General features: G+C 42.5%; 1 protein-coding gene across 1 annotated transcript; it reads left to right on the forward strand.

Moving 5' to 3' along the window:
- Nucleotides 1-10,544: 10,544 nt before the first annotated feature.
- On the forward strand, nucleotides 10,545-19,872 carry LOC109411974 (uncharacterized). Its single transcript, XM_062859043.1, has 2 exons — nucleotides 10,545-10,714; nucleotides 15,098-19,872. Exons 1-2 carry the CDS (start codon nucleotides 10,673-10,675, stop codon nucleotides 15,866-15,868), a joined length of 813 nt encoding a protein of 270 aa, XP_062715027.1. The 5' UTR covers nucleotides 10,545-10,672; the 3' UTR covers nucleotides 15,869-19,872.
- Nucleotides 19,873-21,698: the final 1,826 nt, after the last annotated feature.

Here is a 21,698-nt window from a genome sequence, read left to right on the forward strand (position 1 = left end):
GTCAAATTTTGGTCACGCCGATTCACGCCGCCGCCGCCGCCGCCGAAAGCTGCCACCGGCGTCACGCCCATGACGCCGCCGCCGCCGGTCAAAACAGGCCCTCACGCCGCCGCCGAGCAAAATAAAGTCGGCGCACAGGTCTAGTATTGATAATCTCTTCCCATATATGCAGCTGTTGCGGATTGAATACATTAAGAAGCCGGCAAAGAATAGGAGAAGGCAGAGAGATACGAAAAAATGCTTGTCGCAGCAAGCCGTTGCCGCCGAATGACGCGCATCAATTGCCTTGAGAGCGGAGCGTTTTTTGTAAGCTTTTTAGCGATTTGCTGAGATATTCGAATTAAATTTGAAAGGTATAGCCATTCCGAAACATTAACGACACGTCATTTTCATGTGGTGCATCAGACAGATTAGTTCTCACTTTTCTTTATTTGTAGTTACCTTGGCAACATGCTTTACTAATTTATGGGTTACAAATGCTTTTCAAATGGTAACTGGGTTCACAGCTTACTGCAATTTATAAATATTTCATTTGAGGAATTGGAGGAAATGGAAACTTTTGCTAGTATAGGAATGTACGGTACCGTAACCCGGGGTCAAATTGATCACTTTAAAACAACTTTTGCGGATAACATTAGTGGCAATCAAGTACATACCCGAATGATCAATTTCACCCCGCTGAACAATTTGTGCCGATTGTGCCAAAAATTTGCACAGTTTTTTGGGGTCTCAAATGGGGCCTAAAACCATTGATCTGATGGAATACGATCAATTTTTATATTTTTCCATATTACGGATGACCCTCTCTAATATATAATCGTAACGGTCTGTCGAAAATACCTGAAACAATTACCTGGGATTCTCCCAGGTTCACCATCGCCATTATTCACCTTCAGCCTTATCATACAGTATTACTTTGGAGGCGGTTGTTATGTGCTACGTGCACTACTTCCAATTTGTTATTATACTTTACACCAGGAATTTGGCTACCTCAATTTATTAGTCTACGTCATGCTAAGAAGAGCTTCGACCCCTTATCGCGATGTGTTGTTAGGTCCTGCATGGGCCGTTCAGCCACCTTTATTTATATGACCAACTATTAGCAGCACAATCCGAGTACTCAAGCATTGCTAGTCGGTTACCAACACTCCTCGTACCTGCACCGCTTCCGACCCTGATTACGCATACTGCCTCCGTGGAAATAGTCCTGTATAGGTACTCGCAACTCTCAAGGCCATGACTCGAAATGCGCTGTTTAACATTCTTCGATAACACTTCGTACTCAGCGCTGCAGGCTATACCTGCTGGCCTGCAGTATTATGATTTCTAGCCTAATCTGATGCTGTTTGAGCAAAACTTTGGGTACCTGTGTTGTATAACCCTAGTCGTGCATTAGGGTCATAAAGACAACAAAACGTACATTAGGTCAGCGAGGTGAGCGCAAGCGCACGAAGAAGGTTAAATTGCACGAAATGGAGAAAACAATAACACTGTTACCCAAAGTTTTGCTCAAACAGCATCACTTCACTCAAGGAATCTTAATACCCACGCTTTTTGCACTATTTCATTGCAGAAACGGAGAATTCACCTTCTCACCATGCAAAAATTCAGCTCATTACTACAAATCTAGTACTACAATGATTGTGTCCTATTGAGAACCGCATCTTTTCCAAAACTGAAAAAGCACTTTTCTCCAGAATAATAAAAAAAAAAACCGAAGAAAATGAGGATTGGCGATTGTCAAAATTGACATAACGAACAATAGGACATTCTTATTCTTACTTTATTCGATTTATTGATGGGAAAAAGTGCTTTTTAGCTATGGGAAATTTGTTTTTCTCAATTGACACTTAATATTCGCCTAAAGGAAATTAACATTTGTAGTGCTTCGGAGTAATAAAGCATCATAAGATTTCATCAGTCTCATTTTGATGGCCTACTTTTAGGTCATTTCGGGCAACGATTGACTAGAAGATGTGTGAGTCGTTCCCTAACAGGGACATCAAACTTTAAACGTCTCGTAATGAAAAACAAATTGAGATGCCACCTTATGCGAGGTATGCACTTCAAATAAAATCGCTCAAGTAATTTTCGTGCAGTGCACTTTTTTCCGTGACCGGAAATGTCAAGAAATTTAATACAGCAAGCCCCATTAGAAGGAATGTAATTTGTTGTTTATTGACTGACATTTTTGCACAAACTGCACAGAATAAAAATAAGGCAACAATTATTAATCTGCTGCAAATTATTTCTCCATGTTTGAGTAGAATCACAGGCATTCATTCTTCGAAGAACTAGTTTTCATGCTTATGGAGGGGACACGCATCCGGAGAGGTTGATGGTTGTTTCGTTTGTAATTATTTGTAAACATTCTGTTAGTTTGAGCTATATATTACACTTTGATATGTAAATTCCTGATTTACATACACATTTGTAGTGCTCAGACGATTTCGGGGAACGATCAAGTATAAACCAAGCAAACCGTCCCCTAACATGGACATCAAAATGCAGACGGTCTTGGCCTAGGGTTTGGACTTCGTTATCCATTTGAGTAACTGTTCTCAATTTATGTTAAATATGTGTTGTATGAAGTTAGTTTGTGATGCGATTTTGTGCATTTGTAATGTTCCATTTTATTTTTGTTAAATTAGCGCCCAACGTTAGGCTGGTGTTGCATAATCAAACGCCTTTCAAACAGTCGATCTCAGTCGATATAATCAACCCTGACTAGATCCAACTTTGTCATCGCTATAGCCGGTTCATTATTGGCTTCAGGATTTTCGACATCATCGCTACGATTTTTAAAGCTGGATGGGTTGTTGGATTTTCTTCCTGTGACCGTTGCATTCCCACAGCCGCTCGGCCGCAGCTTAACCATTGGTTCTTTTAGAAAATATGTAATCGCTGTCGTTTGCATTGACAGACGCCTTTATGAGCCAGAATTAGGAAAACCTTCGACATCCAGGAATCTTGTACCATTTGATTTATTTTTTTTCATCAAAGTTAGTTAGTTCAGCGCCGTTTGTCGTTTCTTTCCCTCCTGTAATTTTCTGATCCGTTATTAGTCGCTGCAGTTCTGGATACTCCATTTGTTCTAAGCCGTCAGCTTCCGGATCACCCGTTTTTTCCGCTTCGTCATCCGAGCTATCTCAGTACCAAAGGAGGACTGAGTTGTTCAACTTTCTCTGGTTCAGCTCTGATTACTCTGATTACTCTCAACGTTTGAACTTTTTACGTTTCCTGCATCTACGAGCGGGGTTATCAATTGGCGTTTACTTGATTTCTTTTTTTTTGCCTCGGCTTGTAACGTTGCTTACGGATATCGTTGCTCTCGGTCTTGTGTTGTAAGATTAGAAATTCCTGGATCAAAAACAAGTTATTTAAGGAACTACCGCTGCTAACAAAAGGCAACCTGTCAGAAAAACATAACAACAACAGGATTAACTGATGGACCAAGAACAATTATGCCAATTAACCTCGTCATCCTGGGTTAGGCGTTACTCATTGGGTAACTGTTTATGTTATGTGTTCCCGAGCAAAGTCGAATAACAGCCCCATAACAAAATGATAAGTGGTGCTCACTCCAGATCTCATTTACCAATTTTGTGTTATCACCCTGATAATTCATGTTACCGCACTTGTCAAACTCTGAAGCGTCATCATCGACAACAACATCTGAAGGTAGTTATCAATGGCCGAAAAAATATCTCACTGATAACAAAATGAGTTTTCAATCAGATCAATTCAGTTGAATTACAAAAGTTGTTATCAGGATGCCCCTGATGATAACATAATGAGATATTTTAATGATATCGTGGGTATAATTTGTTGTTATCATGTTTGTTATGTTGCCTGCTTATTCAACCAAACTGAGAACAAATTTAGTTAATTATTTTTGATATCAGATAACACAGTTTGTTATCCGTTTATTATGAAACTTTGCTCGGGTTGTATGTTGTTAGTTTGTGATGCGTTCGCGTGCATTTGTAATGTTCCATTTTATTTTCGTATCATTGGCCCCCAACGTTGGGCTGGTGTTGCATAATCAAGCGCCTTTCTGATATTGTAGTGACTAGGACAATTTTTGAAGCTTAAAGTCTATGCTAACTAGATACTACAGATATAATCAACCCTGACTGGATCCAACAAAAAAAATTGTCACTGCTATATCCGGTTCTTCAGGGTTTTCGACATCGTGGCTACGAATTTTTAAGCCGGATGGGTTGTTAGACTTCCTTTCCGCGACCGTTGTATTCCCGCAGTCGTTCGGCTACAGCCTAACCATAAGTTTTTTTTTTTTTTGAAACATGTAATCGCTGCCGTTTGCTGTGACAGATGCCTTCATGAGCCATTCAGAATTAGGAAAATCCTTGACTTCCAGAAATCTTGTACTATCAGGTATTTTCGTTGAAGCTTTCTGAAGGGTGAAATTCAGCGCCGTTCTCTCCTGTATTTGTTCTGAACCGTTGGCTTCCGGGTCATTCGAATCTTCCGCTTCGTCGTTCGAGTTGCTATCACAGTACCAAAGAAGGACTGGGCTGCTCAACTTTCTCTGGTTCAGCGCTGATTCTTTGATTGCCCTCAACGTTTGACTCCTGCATCTACGAGCGAGATTTTCAATTGGCGTTTCCTTGATTTCTGTTTTTCTTTTGCCTCGGCTTGTAGACGTTGCCCTACGGCTATCGTCGCTGTCGGCCCTGGCAAATATCTCACGGTAACATCATTTTCGTGCGCAATAATCAGAATCTCAACAATAATCTCACCCCGTTACCGCGAATTCCATATTCGTTCTTTTCGTATCTTTTCTTTCCTATTTTTGGCCAGCTGACACCGTTCGGCATCAGCTGTAGTTCAGCCATTTTGGTCAAAAATGGAACATAATTGCATATCTTGGTAGCAATCTCTTTGATTACTCACGAAATTGGTTATCTATACGTAAATAGTGCCGTTTTATGACTACTGAGCAAAGGCTCAAATTTGAACCTTTCAAATGTCCATTGAATTGCTTTGAGCGGCAGCTAACATCGGCTAAACGCCGTGACGCATGCAGCACTCTAAGCACTTCGTTTCTTGGCGTGTTGCATTACTGCCGTGTGCAGCATAGTTGTCCCATGTTCATAGGAATTCCCATAGAACATGGGACAACTATGCTGCACGCGGCAGATTAGGAGGCGCATATCAAGACCAACAATTGAAAAGGCCAAAACAACATTTTGTAAACAAACATGTTTCTATCGACTTGAGGCCTTTTGAACTCCACCCACACACCTCACCACCACTAACAGAAAGGGCAAACATCAAGCTTTCTGTTAATGGTGGTGAGATGCGTGGTGGATCCAGAAGGCCCTAAGTCGACAGAAACATGTTTGTTTACGCAATATTGATGTGGCCTTTTCAAATGTTGGCCTTGATGTTTCCCCGTTCGGACGGCGCGAGGAATGAATACAGGAAAACTTTAGATAAGTATAAGAAAGGTTTGTTTCACCAAAAGTGGATTAAATCAGGTTTTATCACTGTTTGCCTTTCGCTAAAGAAAATCAAACCAACTTTCAATTTTGCGGATATAGAAAGCACCGTTTTTCTTAGACGCTGACTGTACCATCAAGATACACGCCTGATCCATCGCTCGTTCGGTATGAAAAGAAGGAATAAAGTTTTCTGTATTGGCGCTTCAACTATTGTTTGACATATTCTCTATAGAGATAAGTGACATTTCAACACACGAACACTAGCGCAAATTTTTCCTCACACAAAAGTGCACGCCGATTGAAAGGCTATTCAGATTGCATATGCAAATATTACCCAATCGAATTGGGTAAAACGGGTAAAACTAACGTCCGGGGTAAGAGTGCAAATATTTTCCTCGCAGTTTCACAACTACATCTACAAAAAAGGCACGCATACATTTGAACGTGATTACCTCTATATAATCTGACCCAACAGCATTATGGATCTGAGCAGCTACAAATGATAATCTGCAAATTGATGCTAATTGTTTAATTTATTGGAAATTTTAATGGATGTTTGATTTTATCTGCCTCACGCGGAACGGTAAGCCGGCTGGATACGGTTTTGCACGCTGAGCCACACGTTTTGCTGGTACATACTAGTCTTCTTGGCCGGATTATTGGATGACGACGATCCGCCGATCGTCTGCCCGTGCGTCCGCCTGTCCGGCCGGCGGGATTGTGAGCAGTTCTGGGATTTTGATGCGATGCGCGAGATGTGGTCAAGATTGTTATCGCTGTTTTCCTCCCGCTGAGTTTCCCCAACCGGCATATCCTGTATTATCGTGCGATGGTGCTGCACACGCCGTCCGTCGTCCGTTGGGCTGGTGTCGTCGTCATTTGCCTGGCCGATGCAACGGATCGTCATCGTCGATAGTCTATATAATCATAGTGCACCGGAGCGAATGGGCGGGAAGGCAAGACATGTCCAGGTCCAAAGGGAGGAACATTTCTCGATTCGTGGGACCTCTGGAAAGCTGGGATGAACGAATTCAACATTATGACTCCTAAAATATCTTTGGTATGCAAGGCCATTAAACACACATGAGAAACAGGTTCATTTCCAGCAGAAATAAACCAACGGTTTTGATTATCACAAACTTTCGATGTTCAGCTTTATAATGAGAAACAAGTGAGCGAGTGAGTATAAGTACAACACGAAACTCGTTGAGCGATTCTATCAGGCATTTTCTAGAGATTTATCAAATATCCCACGGATGTATTACTTAAATCCTTACATAATTGACTTACATAATTGGCACCAAATCATTATTATTCAACTTTCCCAGGAAATTTTCCGAGAATTCGTCCAGAAATTCGACTAAGAATTCCTGTAAGAGTAATTATTGTTACAGTAGTCATCTTCCATCTAACTAGAAGATTGCTGGCTGATTCCTTAGCCCCTAACTCAAAGCTACTTCTCACTTCGAGCCTTGGACAAATGGACTAGATCCGACGCAATCACAAGCTCTACAGCAACATTCCGAGCTCAAACCAGGTCCGTCTATCTCCGTACTCACTGCTGGCAACAAGCCCCTTCGCAATCGAGCTGCTTCCGCTACCTGGCTCTAAGCTTCTTCCGCCACCGAGTACCTTCTACCATCCAGCTCTGAACGTCCATCAGTTATCGGCTAGCAATTATCTAGTTAACTAGTATCGCCTGTCGTTCCCATAGAACCTTCGTTTCAACCAATTCATCCGTCTAAGGATCGTACATACTGCGACTCCGTTGATTGTTCTTCAGGTTCATTCATGCAGTAGAACATGTTCCTGAGCTCCTTACCCGGTGAATCGACAATATGATGGCTAGCCCATGATCTCTATTCCGCAGGTACTAACCAATATCGCTAACTCTTCTTAGCTGGCCTTGGCCTGTGGCGTAGTGGTCACACATTCACTTCATAAGTGAATGGTCGTGGGTTCGATCTCAGCCCCGGCACTTGCAAATTTTGCTATTCCCCCCGAGAGCGACTGACACCTGTCCCTCTTCTGAGTATTTACTCTTAACGGACCCGCAAACTTGGATATCGGCTAACGGCAACTCATAATAGACCTCCAATCGGACTGGAAAAGGAACGAGAGCCACCTATCAACATTCTCGTGCTCATCATTCTACCATTGACAGAGTAGAAAAGTGACAGCAGCGCAAAGGCAACCAGTTCGATATAGTAGAATCAGAATAGAATACATTTAGGCGCTGTACAAAGTGTTAGTGCAGCTGCCAATTGGAATCGCAAACACAATGCCATAGCGGACAAAACAATCTGTAAATTAGGTTAAGTTCTCGAAGAATAAAATACGTCCGATATTATGTCATTATCTGTTACCACTTGGGACAAGGGGCCTGCAACTCTAAACTTTGTAGTATTTCGTGCTCAAGTATACCTGTGGTATTTCTAGTATTTTTGATTTTGGGCGTAGTATGCTTTGCGTCCATAGCAACGTCAGAATGAAAAAAAAAAACGGTTGTTGGACTTTCCAGCTGTGCTGTTAGTTCATCTTCGTAAACATAAGATAAAGAGTAATCTCCGCGCCTTCTTTGTTGCTTGTTTTGTGCACTTAGAACTCGATGTACACAGCGCAACGAGTAACTTTCACACAGCGACCGAAAAGACAAAAGAATTTTCACGCAGATTTGTGTAACACCGGATCAGCACATTTTTTTGTGTTGATCCAGTCGTACACAAATATGAGTGAAAAATCCTTTGTCTTTTTGCTCGCTGCGTGAAAGTTACTCGTGCGCTGTGTTGTTTCGTTTAAGGGTGTGCCTCTTTTGTCTGACAACTCTCTTCTCTGAGTGACATGTAAACTTTCGCAGCTTGCTCGCCTGAGTCAGCCCGGACCCGCGTTGACCTTTGACAGGCGAGGTGATACGGGGATGAGTGGGTGGAGGGCTATCGGCGAAATGGTATGCCGGCCTTTGAAGGGAGCGGCTTTCAGCCAACATAACCGCTGTTTTGGCCACATAACACTATCCAGAGTTCTTCAGTAGGCTCGGAACAGTCAGCCGTTGGCGAGGCTGCTCTACGCTTTGGCACTATGAACACTATATCTAACACACCTCCTTCAATGCTACGATATCAAAGTATAATTCTTTAGTAAATTGGCTATAATGTTGATGATGTCTCGATGACACTCAAATATTTGCACTCTCAATACCGTTAATGTAATTGCAAGTAGTGTCCCAGATTATCGCCATCTTTCGAAACATGTGGTTTATTACTAGCTCGAAAGACCTGACACCAGCGCCTTAGATTTCGGTTTGAGCTGCTCCTAAGCAGGGGAACGCTCAGGCTTGCCATTAGCAAACTCACTTCTCTTATTAGCATAAATATCAGCAAACATCCCAGCAAGGTTGGGAAAGTTGCCCGTACCTCCTCAGCCTGTACCATGCGGGGGTAGAAATTGCTAACCAAGTGACTAAGAACTATTCAGAAGTTCTACAGGTCTTTCTTCAACAAATACGCATGAAACCGATGGTAAGCATTTATGTACCAATCCTTTTCGATCTCTGCGTACACTATATAAATCCGCCATGACATTTTAGAGCAACTTATGCGTGTTTCTGCTTAAACCACCAATAGACTGTATTAGACATGCTCGTCGTTAAATCTTTACGGCTAATAGCCTTTTTTGTACCCCATGGATTTCAGAATAAAATTATCTTAGCCTTCCCACCTCAATAGCTCAATTGATCTTCCACCGTGTAAGAAAAACGTGTCGTCATGCTATTGTGCAACCTAGAACCACAGACAAACAGACGTAACACTACGAACATTTTTCGATTCAAATCATAGTCCCGAAAATCTGTTCGCCCAATACTAAAAGGACTGAGTTTGGCCGACCATGAACTAGGTGGCGGTAGTGGGCAAACGTCAAACTCGAACAAAAACGATACGAGCGCCACGGGTGGGCAGTTGGCCAACTGTCAAATCTTTAAATAGACCGTTAATTCGGTGTACGATGGGAAATGTCAGAGTGTTACGTCTGTTTGTCTGTGCTAGAACAGTCCCATAATCTTTCACCAAACAAACGTAATGCCTTTTCGCCGGCGCTGCTGCAAGTGCCCACAACTTGAAATCTGGGAATCACTCATTCACTACCTAAAGGTGCTAGGACGAGCGTACTTATCAATGCTCACTGCGCGACCAAATTGCCTCTGAGACGCCGGTGTGGGGTGGGCGAATGGAAGAACGCATCGTAGCAAGCTTAACAACAATTCGCGCCAGCGCGCGGTTGTCCCCTCTCATACAGCATTGGCTGTCGAAAAGGCGTGGTTTATGGCATTGGCAAACAACAATAAATGGCTATAAATAACCTCCCAGCCAGGCACCTATTGGGACTGGGGATTTCTGTGCTTTTTGTGTTTATTAGTTTGTTTGTTTTATGTTTGCAGGTATTTCTCCAAATCACAATTTCTATGGGCTTCAAATGAAGTATGCACTTTTATGAAACAATCACGTGCGATTGCGTATTAGACTTTATTGCCACCAATCGTTTGGCGTCGCATCGGTCGAGGCTTTGCGCGGCTTCCTTCTATCATCGTAGTGTGGTGTGACATTATGGGAACATGGAAATCGTAAAATGTACAAACGACTGGTTCGTCGCTGTTGCACATTATTGAACAACCAACTGGACGGGCATTTGTGTTGAGTATGTAAAAAAATACGAGAGCCCTGGGGTAATTAGTTCTCGGATTTATTATTTTAGGCACCTTAGTAAAGTACAGGCAAAATGTGTCAAACTTAGCAATGGTATTCGATTCTCACGCTTCGGTCCTTAGCTTCGGGGATTTTTGATGTACCGTCAGTGCACCAGTAGCTGCTTGTGTTCCAATAGCCTCTACGCTCGTTCCCTACAAAAATACAATCTTTTAATCAACATGCATGCCGAAGTCATACATATTCACGTCAGTAAACATCATTCCCATGACGGTGAGCGGCTACTAGTACACTGACGGTATATTAGTGCTAATGATTGGCTGAGATGAGTATCTGCATCTTTTCAGGTACCTATCTATCCTTGAAAAATACATCATTCGACTAAACTGCATTTTCTTTCTTTCTCTCTCTTTTCTCATTTCAGAAACTTATGTCATAGAGCCGTTTCTATTGAAACAGCGAAATTTTTCTATAGGAGTAGCCATACGGCGCAACGAAACCAATATGTACTTATGTTTCGACAAAAACTGGAAAATCAGAGGCATGGTAAGTTTGAAACATTACTAACATATAGCAGAAACATATACAACAGTTGGAACTTTTATAACACGGTGCCTATACTTTGGGGACATACAAGGGGACACATCTAACGAGCGCATTAGTTCTCCATAGAACTAGGTGGGCATGACTTTCACTTGGCTAAAAAACTAAACTTGAACACTGAAAAAGGTTGAAGATGAGAAAAAAAATCAGCATGTTTAGTCTGTATATGGTAGCAAAATCACTGGAAATGTATGAAAACTTCCAATGAACTTTCTTGTGGGAATGTTGGGTTATCGTAGCGCAGTAATAGCAACATATTTGTCGGTATTGGAAGATGTTCTTCCAGTTTCCTCCAACGTTTGGGCTTCTAATGTCTTCCTCGAACCCCTTGTTTTTTTTATGTCATCAAGTTTTTTTTTTGCCGTCTTGGCGAGCACTTACACAGTCTTGTGACGCGCACCACTAATAGTTTCAATCTCCGCATAACGTTCCGATCCATACTTACCCTCGCCACAGCAATCATATTCCCTTCGTGTGGATTTGTTTCTCAACGGCTCTTGCCACCCTGTATGAACCAGATGCCAGCTGTAACCATCAAGCGTACAATTGCTCTAGCTCATACATTTCATTTATTTATTTCAACATCAAGTTCATGATAACACTGAATCAACAATTTGCCGCCATAATGCTCGATTTGCAGCTGCAGCTCTCCAGCGTCGGTCACGCCCAACGCTCGCCAGGTCACGCTTCATCTGGTGCGGCAACATGTCCTGCTCACCGTATCTGTCCAGCTTTAGCCGCTTTCAGGATATTGGGTTCCCCGAAGAGTGCAGCGAGCTTGTGGTTCATTCGCCGCCACACACCGTTCTCCTACATCTCCAGACCGTCCTTAGCCCGCGTCACTCGAAAACTCCAAGCGCTTTCAGGTCCTCCTCGAGCATCGTCCATATCTCATGTCCAAAGAGGACCATCGGTCTTTCTTGCGTTTTGTACATGGTACATTTGGTGCGGGAGTGAATCTTTTTTGACCGCAGTTTCTACTGGAGCCCTTCCAGTAGAGGACTCCCACTGATGATGTGCCTTCGTATTTCACGTAACATTGCCGCCAAGACTTGTCCTGTCTCGCTCAGTACTTGCTGCTTCACGTTTCAGGCGGGTGCACTGTACAGTTCTGTCACCGTTCCAAATGTTCTAGCAATAACTTCCATGTCATTCGCAGTACAGACAAACTGGCCGGATTTCGTGAAGATCGTATCCCGACTGATAAGCCCGGCTCGTCACCTAACACCTTCCAGGGCGATGTTGAAAAGAAGGCAGGAGAGTCCATCCCCTTGTCGCAATCCCCGTCAAGATTCGTATGAACCGGATAGTTCACCCGAAATCCTTGCGCTGTTTTGCCCGCCGTCCATCGTTGCTCTTATCAGTCAGGTAAGAAAGCTGTACCCGTCCATGATTTTTCATAGCTCTGTGTGATGGATACTGTCGTATGCTGCCTTGAGATCAATGAAGAGGTGATGGGTTGGGACCTAGTATTCACGACATTTCTGAAGGATTTGCCGTACGTTGCCGTGCCGTTGTTTAAGGTGAAAGACAACGGAAGATTATCTGGGATAGCACTTTATAGGTGGCATTCAAAATGGTTATCGTTTGAAAGTTCTTACACATTAACTTGTCGCCTTTCTTGTGGATGGGACAGATTGTCTCTTCCTTCCACTCCTCCGATAGCTGCTCGGTTTCCCAGATTCAAACTATCAACCGGTGCAGACAGGTGGTCAACTTTGTTGGACCCATCTTGATGAGTTCAACTGCGATCCCATCATTGCCAGCTGCTTTGTTGGTTTTGTGCTGGTGAATGGCATCCTTAACTTTCCTCAGCGTGGGAGTTGATTCAATTCCGTCTTCCGCTGCACTGGCGTTGTCGTTTCCTGCGTTGCCGTGGTCTTCCGTGCCTACGAAGTGCTGCTTTCACCTTTCGATCGCCTCCGTCATTATCCCTGCATATTTCGGCTCGCGGCATGAAGCCGTTGCGGGATGCGTTGAGCTTCTGGTAGAACTTTCGCGTTTCTTTGGAACGGCACAGCAGTTCAATTTCTTCGCACTCCGCTTCTTCCAGGCGTTGGTTTTTCTTCCGGAAGAGGCTGGTCTGCTGCTTCCGCTTCTGCCTGTATCGCTCCACAATCTGTCGGGTTCCATGCTGCAGCTTTACCGCCCGCGCTGCATCCTTCTCCTCCAAAACCGCTCCTCGTCGAACCAATGATTTCGTCGACTCCGTTCTATGTACTCGATAGTGCTCTCGGCTAAGTTGATGATGGCTGCTTTGACTGTAGTGCAGCAGGCCTTCAGAGAGGCCACATCGCAACGCTGCCTCGAGATTCTGCGCGTATGCGGTGGAGACATCCGGTTGCTTCAGTCAATCTAGACCGTATCGAGGCGGCCGCCAGTACTGTACATTGTTAATAACGGAGAGCTTTAGGCGCAGTTTAACCATCACCAGGTAGTGATCAGAGTCGATGTTAGCGCCACGTCAGGTCCTGACGACAACAGATCTCACCCTGCACAATTTTCAATCGTCACGGCTAACTGTAAATGGGAAAACTAGTTTTTGCAGCGGATACCCCTCGGAAGTTTCGACGATCAAAAACGACATCTACTAAACACCATCAGGTATCAGGTATCTGAGGCCACCGGCAGAGACCCGCGGCGTACCTCGTCGAAACAACCTGTGGACGCCGCCTCCATCAACCATCTCCGCTGTCCGCCGTCTTTATCAGTTTTCAAGCTATTGCCAAAATTCTCCTCTCAATAATTGTACCAGCAATACTACCCAAGGTTGATCGACGGATTCCTCAAACAATACTCCCAGGAACTCCTTTATAAATATAAATTCTGCCGAAAATTAACTCAGTATAACAACCAGACATTTCCTGTGGAGCGGACCTGGTGTGATGGGTATAACACTTGACTATCACGCCGAGGACCTGGGATCGAATCCCACTCCCGACAAACTCACAAAATGTGGGTTCTTCCTTCGGAAGAAAAGTAAAGCGTGGGTCCCGAGATGAACTTAGCCTTGGGCTAAAAATCTCGTTAATACAGATACAAAAAAAAAACAAGCATGTCCCCGGTAGTTTCATCACAAATTTTACTTTTCACTCTGCAATCATTATTGTTGGTATTTCTTTTGAAATTGCAAGTAATTCTGCTTGAAACTTTGGCACCACCAAAGCTTTGTTCGAAAGTTTTTATTCCATACTAGCTGTCCCGGGAAACTTTGTCTTGCCAAGCTGTGGTGGTTTGACAACTGTTGAGGTCATAACGTCACCGCACTCTAGATTGGTTTCATTTCAATCGTGTTGATTTCCTTTCCAGCTCACGAAAATCAGTACTTTATCAATTTTCTTACTTTTCTAGTTGTTTTTCGTAACTTTTTTTACCTATAAACACAGCCACCAGGAATACGAATCAAACCCTGCAAGAGTCATCCCGATCGGTTCAGCCGTTCTTGAGTTTTGTTGCCTCAAAGAGAATTCAAACTCATTTTTATATTATTCCATACTAGCTGTCTCGGCAGACGTCGTTCTGCCTGCCTACTGTGTTTTTTCTTTTATATGCAGCTCTACAGAAAATGGCCCGCAAAATCACATTTCAAACTTTCTCGTTTTCGGTGCGTTCCCGGTCGATTTTCCCAATTATTTTTTCGTACGCACACGTCGGAGCCCTATACGAATGAAACACTGAAAGAATGATGTAGATCCGTTATCCCGTTCCCGAGCCTATTCGTGACATACAAACACCATTCCATTTTTATTTATATAGATTTAAAAAAAGCTTGAATTAAGACAAAAACTAAATCATTTAAAAACTCGCTGATATGAAAGTATGCAGCGAACATGCGATCTTGGACTCTTAAAAGCATTAATGACTCTAAAGATGTAACATGGCTTCATCTCTGTTTCCATGGCAATCAATTTCGTTGAAAAACAAAAAGGATGCCTTTTTCTAGAAATAAGGCCATAAATTTGATGTCATTCTCATAGACCAGACCCGACGGCTCTCGCTTCGGGATTAATCTTTTGTGATAGATAACATGTCACTCGGCCGAGGAGCGTAATTAGTAGCATTCCTCACAAAAAAAAGACCGAGGAAAACCAAATTGAAACAAAAAGGACATTCTTGTGTGTCCTGCCAAGGCCCCTGTTCGCAGGTATAAATGACACAATGTTGCGAATTGCTTTCGACACTGGGTGTGCGACAGGACCAACCAAGTTGTAAAACGAGTGTGAAAATGTTTCACGCTGTGTGGACGAGATGATTTCATACTGTCGAAGTAAGGTACAATGCAGTGAATCTTATGCAATTTCTTTGTTGTTCTCTTCTCCTTTCCAGAAAATCAAAAACAATACAATTGCGAATCGTCCACGTTGCCACTTCTCCGAATCCCTCAAGCGAGGATACTTTCGTTACCAGTCGGTTATCAGTCAGACAAAGTACCTCGGTTTTGTCGGCAGCGGTAAGCCCATCAACTACAAGCAGAAGCGTCACATAGACGAAAAGTGCTACAACTTTCAACGCTCCAACGCGTCCGACTTCTTCGAGTCCAACGGCAGCAGTAGCACCAACAGCAGTAGTAGTAGTAATAAGAGCACCGGTTCGACGAAGGCTCCCCATCCGCACCGACATAAGCACGGCATGGGTGACCAGAAAAGGGCACGTGGTGGCAAGTTCAACCTACATCGATCACAGAATCTCGCCGATCAGGGAGCTTCAGCACCTTCGCAGCTACCTCCTTCTTCTATGGGCAACAGTGGGCGCCTAGCGCGGCCGTTCCTGCTTCCTTCGGTGCCATCCCATAGGGAAGTGGCAACCGCCGTCGCCACCTCCACGCCGCCAATGAGCAATGATGTGCACACCACAACCCAAAAGCCAACCAAAGTCGCCAGCACAAAGAAGCAAGTGAAGCCTTCGAAGCGACACGGAAAAACTAACAAACAGAAGCTTATCTTGAATGGGAGTAGCAATACAAGCAGTAGCGGCGGCGGCAGCAGCAGTAGTAGCATCAATAGCAGCACCAGCAGACACCACCATCGTCATCAGCACGATAATAGGAACAGCAAGCTAGGCTTCGGAAGGACAACGCCTACTGCGTCCAGTTTTTAACGGCTGGCATAGACGACTTTGTGCAAAAGACATCACCTCCCCTCTCTCACTCTCTCTATCGTGAAATTGGAAGCTATTGGAAGTGCACCGCCAACTAGATCGCTCGTAGCGAGGCATCGATCTTCGCGGGTTGTCGCACATTCCGCTGCTTCCGTCTCCGCGTTTATCTCTCTCTGTCATCTCAATTAGCCGTGTGTGTCCGTGACAGATTGCTTGAGATGGATTACTTTTTGTATTAGAATGTTACAAAACCGGGAAAGCTTTATTAGATTTAAATTAAAACTAAGCATCAATGCATCCTAGAGGTTTATTAAACAATTATATCAAAACACAATTGCCAAACATTTTTCTTTAATGTTGCCGCGCTAATTGTCTCAAAAGTATTAATTGTGAAATGACTGACAACACACATAAACAGATAGACACACAAAACCCGCAGTTAAAAGGGCGCACTTGCAGGCGCGCTTAGGTATAAATGGCAGCAATATGTGTTTGTATTTGCGAGCGCGCGCGCATTGCAGAAATTGGGCGAAGCTGCACCGCCGCGTAGATCACGAGCATGGATTAGGAATCGCTGAGCTTTTAGATGCCTTAATCGGTGTATATTTGTACAACACATGTAGTGACAGGATAGGAAAACGAATGCATTATGGGAATCAGGTCAAAGGGATTTTTGAACGGACAACTACAACGCCTGTATCGTGGCACCTATTATTCTGATGTAACAACCTTAAATGTCTTTAGCCCTAAGATGGGCCCCAATCGAGTCTTAATAATTCTTAACATTCAGTTTCTTCAAATAAGTTTATAGATGATCAATTCGTAACCACATTTATTGCAATGTTTGAACAACTTCAGATGTAGGTAGTTGTTCTCCTGCACTGATTTTTCATTTTACGCGAACGCAGCACTCACACATCCGATCGTAGGCTCTGTCTAACAGTACTGCTTTTACTGCAATTCTGCAAAGGGTCGTCCTCTACCCAAATGCCCCGCCCGTTGTAACTCCTCAATTGCCGCAGCGTGGACGATAGTTGGTTCTCTTAGCAGCTGATGCGGCTTATGATACTTTCGTCTCCTCCACGTTCAATTTTCCTTTCGCACTCCACCGTAGATGGTACGCAACACCTTCAGTTTTGAAAACAGCTAGGGCGCGTCCACCCTCGGCACGCATAGTACCTGGCTCGTGTCTGGTCTGATCAGCGTTTTGTAAACGATCAACTTCGTGTGACGACGAACTTTGTTCGGTCCTAGAGTTCTACGGAGTCTTAATCTTGGTACCCTGCCACAATGCGTTTTCTGCATTGTGCTGCGGTACTGCTATTTCTGTTTCCGCGCCGCTTACGATACTTGCATGTCACCATTAACATGCCGTCTCCATCCCTCGATCACGTCACGCTTTTTCGAGGGAAGATTCCTGTTGTTGTTTCTACACGTGTCGGCATGTACAACAAAACCTTTGTGCGAGTATTTTGGCTGCCCGTAGAGCTTCCGTTGTGACCGTACTGTGGTACAACTGCTGGCGCTTCTTCCTCCGGACTGAAGGCTGAGCTCTGCCTGTTCCGCGCCTGTTTATGCACGCTTCACTGCATCTCTCTTCTACCTGCACTAATCGAGAACAGGACAATCAAAACGTCCATGTCGTTGACTCAGATTAAAAGCTGCGCTGAGAAACGTTTGTTGAGGGAGAACATTATCTACAGCAGAACACTATTCTGCCCTATTACACTTTTCATCTCTAATGCAGTTGAAAATCGTCTAGCGCAGCTTATTTTATTGATTCCGCTAACAGTACATTGCAGATAGGTGTCGAATTGTTCATCAATATTTTAAAACTTCTTATCCCAGCATTACCCCAGCCTATTTTGTGTACAAATATTGCGTTCTGGTCTTTTATTGTAAATATTGTACTGATTGGTATAGTCAAAATGAATTCTTGTTTTATCAATCATCACCGTGCCATTTACCAACAGCAAACGAGACTTATTTAGTCAATTTTCCAAAACCAATTCTATATTGCATAAATTTCTCGTAAAACCCAGAAAGCAGCTAAATACCGATAACTTCAACAATAATCCTTGTTAATGAAAACTTGCACAAAAAATGTGACTTAATAATGAACGTTAGTATGTGTATTTATGCGAACATGATTAGAGCGCAAATCAACAAAACGCTATTTACAATTATGGTAACACACACACACACAAAGAAAGTCGTAAACTCAATAGACTCAATTTTCACAAAGAATACAAAAATTAATACGCAAATCCACTGCTTAAAGTCGAACCGCAAAAAATACTGAACATACCCAAATCTCAAATAAAATATGAATCTCACTAAAAGCTCCAGTGAAACATCGTAATCCTGGAAACATAATTTATTAAACGCCCCATATAAAATTATAGCAGCCATAAGCATTTGGAAGAACCGTATAGCTACTTGATTGTCTGGAAAAAGAAAGTCTAGTAAACCAATTAAGTATATCCTATTCTAAACGAATCGCAAAATTTGTATGTTCTGAAGCATGTGTTGTTATATCCCCCGTATTGAAAGTCGACGCAACTGTAAAAGTATTAAATTAGTTTTAAAAACCAGTACCCAAAATCGGATAGCCCGTTTCACCTTAAAATGGCCACCACCCAATCACTGAGAAAAAACAGCACAAAGTTTAGGAAGATAACCGACAATAGTGAATGTTGTTTACGTTAAACATTAAACTGCCAAAAGTAGAAAAGAAAAATACACACAAAATCACAATACTCTCCGTTAGGATGTACCCACTTTTAATCAATGTTTGGAAAGCGTGGGGAAAGACGTTCGAAGGTGTAAAATAGTGTTCGTACTGTACAATCCGGATGAGAAAATGTGGTTTAACGGAAACAGTCGGGAAACACAACTGTTGCAAAAAGGTTGCTGAAACTCTTATACAACCAAATCCGGTTATGTATAAGTAACAGCGGTTATCACTGTTATAATTGCGTTACCAAGGTTTTTACCACAATCACGATTGCTCAGAGGTCGAACATTGTTTTGGAACCTTCCCCATCTTTGACATCATCCCAAGAAAGACACCACCGGTAACACCAGAATCGTTAGACGTTTTTCTCCATCATGTTTGTTCATGAACTGTTCAAACTTTTATCCAACAACTATTCTAAATTTAATCGATTCAAGCCAGCAGAAGCACTACACTGCATATATTGTTTCAACACATTCCGCTAGACGTAACGAAATAAGTCATTTGTTTAAGGTTTTGTAAAGTTACTCAGTTAAGCTTCCCCCATTTGAAAACGCTGCATCGTTGTAAAAATTTGTTGTAAAATCACCGAATCAACTATAATCCTAGTTTTGCCATGCCTGTACAAAAGATTTCCGTTCATTTAGTGTCATCATTTGTACCATAGCAGCATCTTCCCTTATCATTTCTTCCCAAGAAACGAAACGGTCCAAAAGCAGCAGTGGAATAGCCAGTTTTAATAATTTCCAAGTTCAAGTTGTAGAATAGTCAGTCCTTCTGACACATTCTCTTCTACACAACTAGACTAAACATTACTGTAAATCTTAAGTTTCCTCGAGCGCAACCGGGCTTATGTGTTCCTGTTAATGGTGTATGTATGCTTTTCCCACTTGGCCTTTGTTCATACAAAAGTGCGCGAAAAAGATGGCGATATCGATCGAGACAAGCACTGTGTTGTGAGGAAACGAGCTCTTATAGAATTTGCATTGTTATAAATGTATATCATTATATGAAGCATTCAGTTAAGAACAAAAATCTTCGTTTTTTTCATTTGATAATTATTACGGTTGATATCGATTTTAGTAAGTAAGATCATGATAAATACGAAAGGTAGTATTTGAACAAAATGACAAAACATTATACTTTTTTTTAATAAAATGTATCAAAATAAACTGATTAAAGATTTAATTTTAATTTATGAGTACACTTGAAAATAACAAGATTATTTAACAATAAATTATAATATGAACGACAATAACTCAAAACACTAATTGCTATTGTTTATTCATCCGAAATTCATTGGGCATTTCTTCCAAGTTTCAAGATATTTTACCCAAAATATCTGACCTCCACTGCTGATCATAGCCATGCTAGCCCTATGTTTTATAGTTTTAGATTCACGAGGTAAGTTCCCTCTAGGAGGGTTAAAAACAGGGGGACAAGTGGGAAAGGGCCTCTTTTCCACCCCCTAACTGGAGCAACCAGTTAGGAATCCGAAAGGAGAAGCCGACTGTAGAATACTGCCGAGATATCTCAATAGCGCCAGCTGAACAGTTATTACTAGAGCGCTCCCAAATCTGGGGATACCAGAGAATCAATACAAGACAAGAGTCTTCAAAATAATTTCAGAATCGAGTACTGGTATACAGCAGCAAAGACAGTCGGAAGTGTTTTCGCATAACCTCAGGAGTTCCGCAAGGTATCACCCTGGATCCGGTGTTATTATTATTATTACTTTGTCTTCGATATAAATCGTACAGACTGAGACTTAATCTAATTTGATAACTCATTCCTGAAACTTTGCTTTGTCATACCAAATTCGAACAAGCTGCTAACTTCGTTAAATACCCGTATGCTGGGATTATTGTGGCCGTAGTCTATTCTATGCCCAGGAACAATAAAGAAATCGTTGTGACGTAATTGACGCATCGGTGCATCCAACGAGAGTTATGGAATTATGGAATGATATGTACGAAGAGATTTTGATGTTGAAGGCTCCGCTGACAATATTATGCTAGAGGCTTAAGATCTACGATGAATCGATCGTAGAGGTGGATTTGACTACTGCCCACTCGATCGAGGTTTCGGAGGAGTGGAAAATTGGAATTAGCTCACCGCGAAACTGAGAAGGGTGTTATGGACAACCGAAAGTTCGAGTAGGGCGAGGATTAGGGCAGGCGATTGCAGTATCAGCTCGAAATGCTCCGTTGTAAGTGTTAGTTTGTGTCGTGAGAGTTACGTGTTACAATAGGCTCCTAAAATAAAAAATATTTTCCCGATTTTGTTGTTTAACACGAAGAAGCATGCTATTGTGATATAAAAGATTTTTTTTTCCGAACTTAACGAATGACAGAATAGTTAATAAATTCGAAAATAAAATAATGGTAGACAGTTCTTGTTTGACATTCGAGGTCAACCTTGACGTAACGAAAGTGGACCGACGGGTTGCAAAAGAAATCACATTGGCTCACTTTTGACAACAAATCAGGCCAAACATTTCAATAGGTCCTATCTGCATTTGAGAGACTCTCTTTGTTCACTTTCTCTTTCAATTATTGCAATGTAATGGTACACTTTTTAAGTGCAGTGCAAATCAAACGACGATTGTGATCAGTAGGTCGGCTCTAGAGGCACGTTATCCTCCATTTGGGGAATTTGTGCCATCGCCATGAACACGAGCCTATTCATCATTTACCTGACGGAGAAGGGAAGGAAAAAGGATAGGACAGGGACAGGTAAGGGAATAGGATCGTCATACACGCAAAAGCGTACTACAATGGGTTCAAACAGCGCCCTGAAAAGGACACTGTGATAACGCATAATGCGTACAGAAAGCCTATAGATCTTTACCACAGCGGGTCAAGAACAGCAGAACGTCCTGAAGATTCCAGTTTCTGAAGTCAGTTTCCCTTAATAAGTGTTTTCCGAGTACTCGGAAACGCAGTTGCGCAAAAACTGGATAGTTACATATTAAATGATACGAAGTTCCATAATCGGATTCACAGCTATCACAGGCAAATGAATCAGCTTGCTGAATATTCGCCATGTGATAGCGCTGAATATTCGCCATGTGATAGCTGAGTCGGCAGTGGC

The sequence above is a fragment of the Aedes albopictus genome, chromosome 3 (assembly GCF_035046485.1).
Source record: "Aedes albopictus strain Foshan chromosome 3, AalbF5, whole genome shotgun sequence".
Taxonomy (NCBI): Eukaryota; Metazoa; Arthropoda; class Insecta; order Diptera; family Culicidae; genus Aedes; species Aedes albopictus.

Excerpts from the sequence above, each read along its gene's own strand:
- LOC109411974 (XM_062859043.1), top strand. The coding sequence starts at position 10,673 with ATGTACTTATGTTTCGACAAAAACTGGAAAATCAGAGGCATG. Across the intron at positions 10,715-15,097 it reads ACTGGAAAATCAGAGGCATG|AAAATCAAAAACAATACAAT; the intron begins GTAAGTTTGAAA and ends TCTCCTTTCCAG.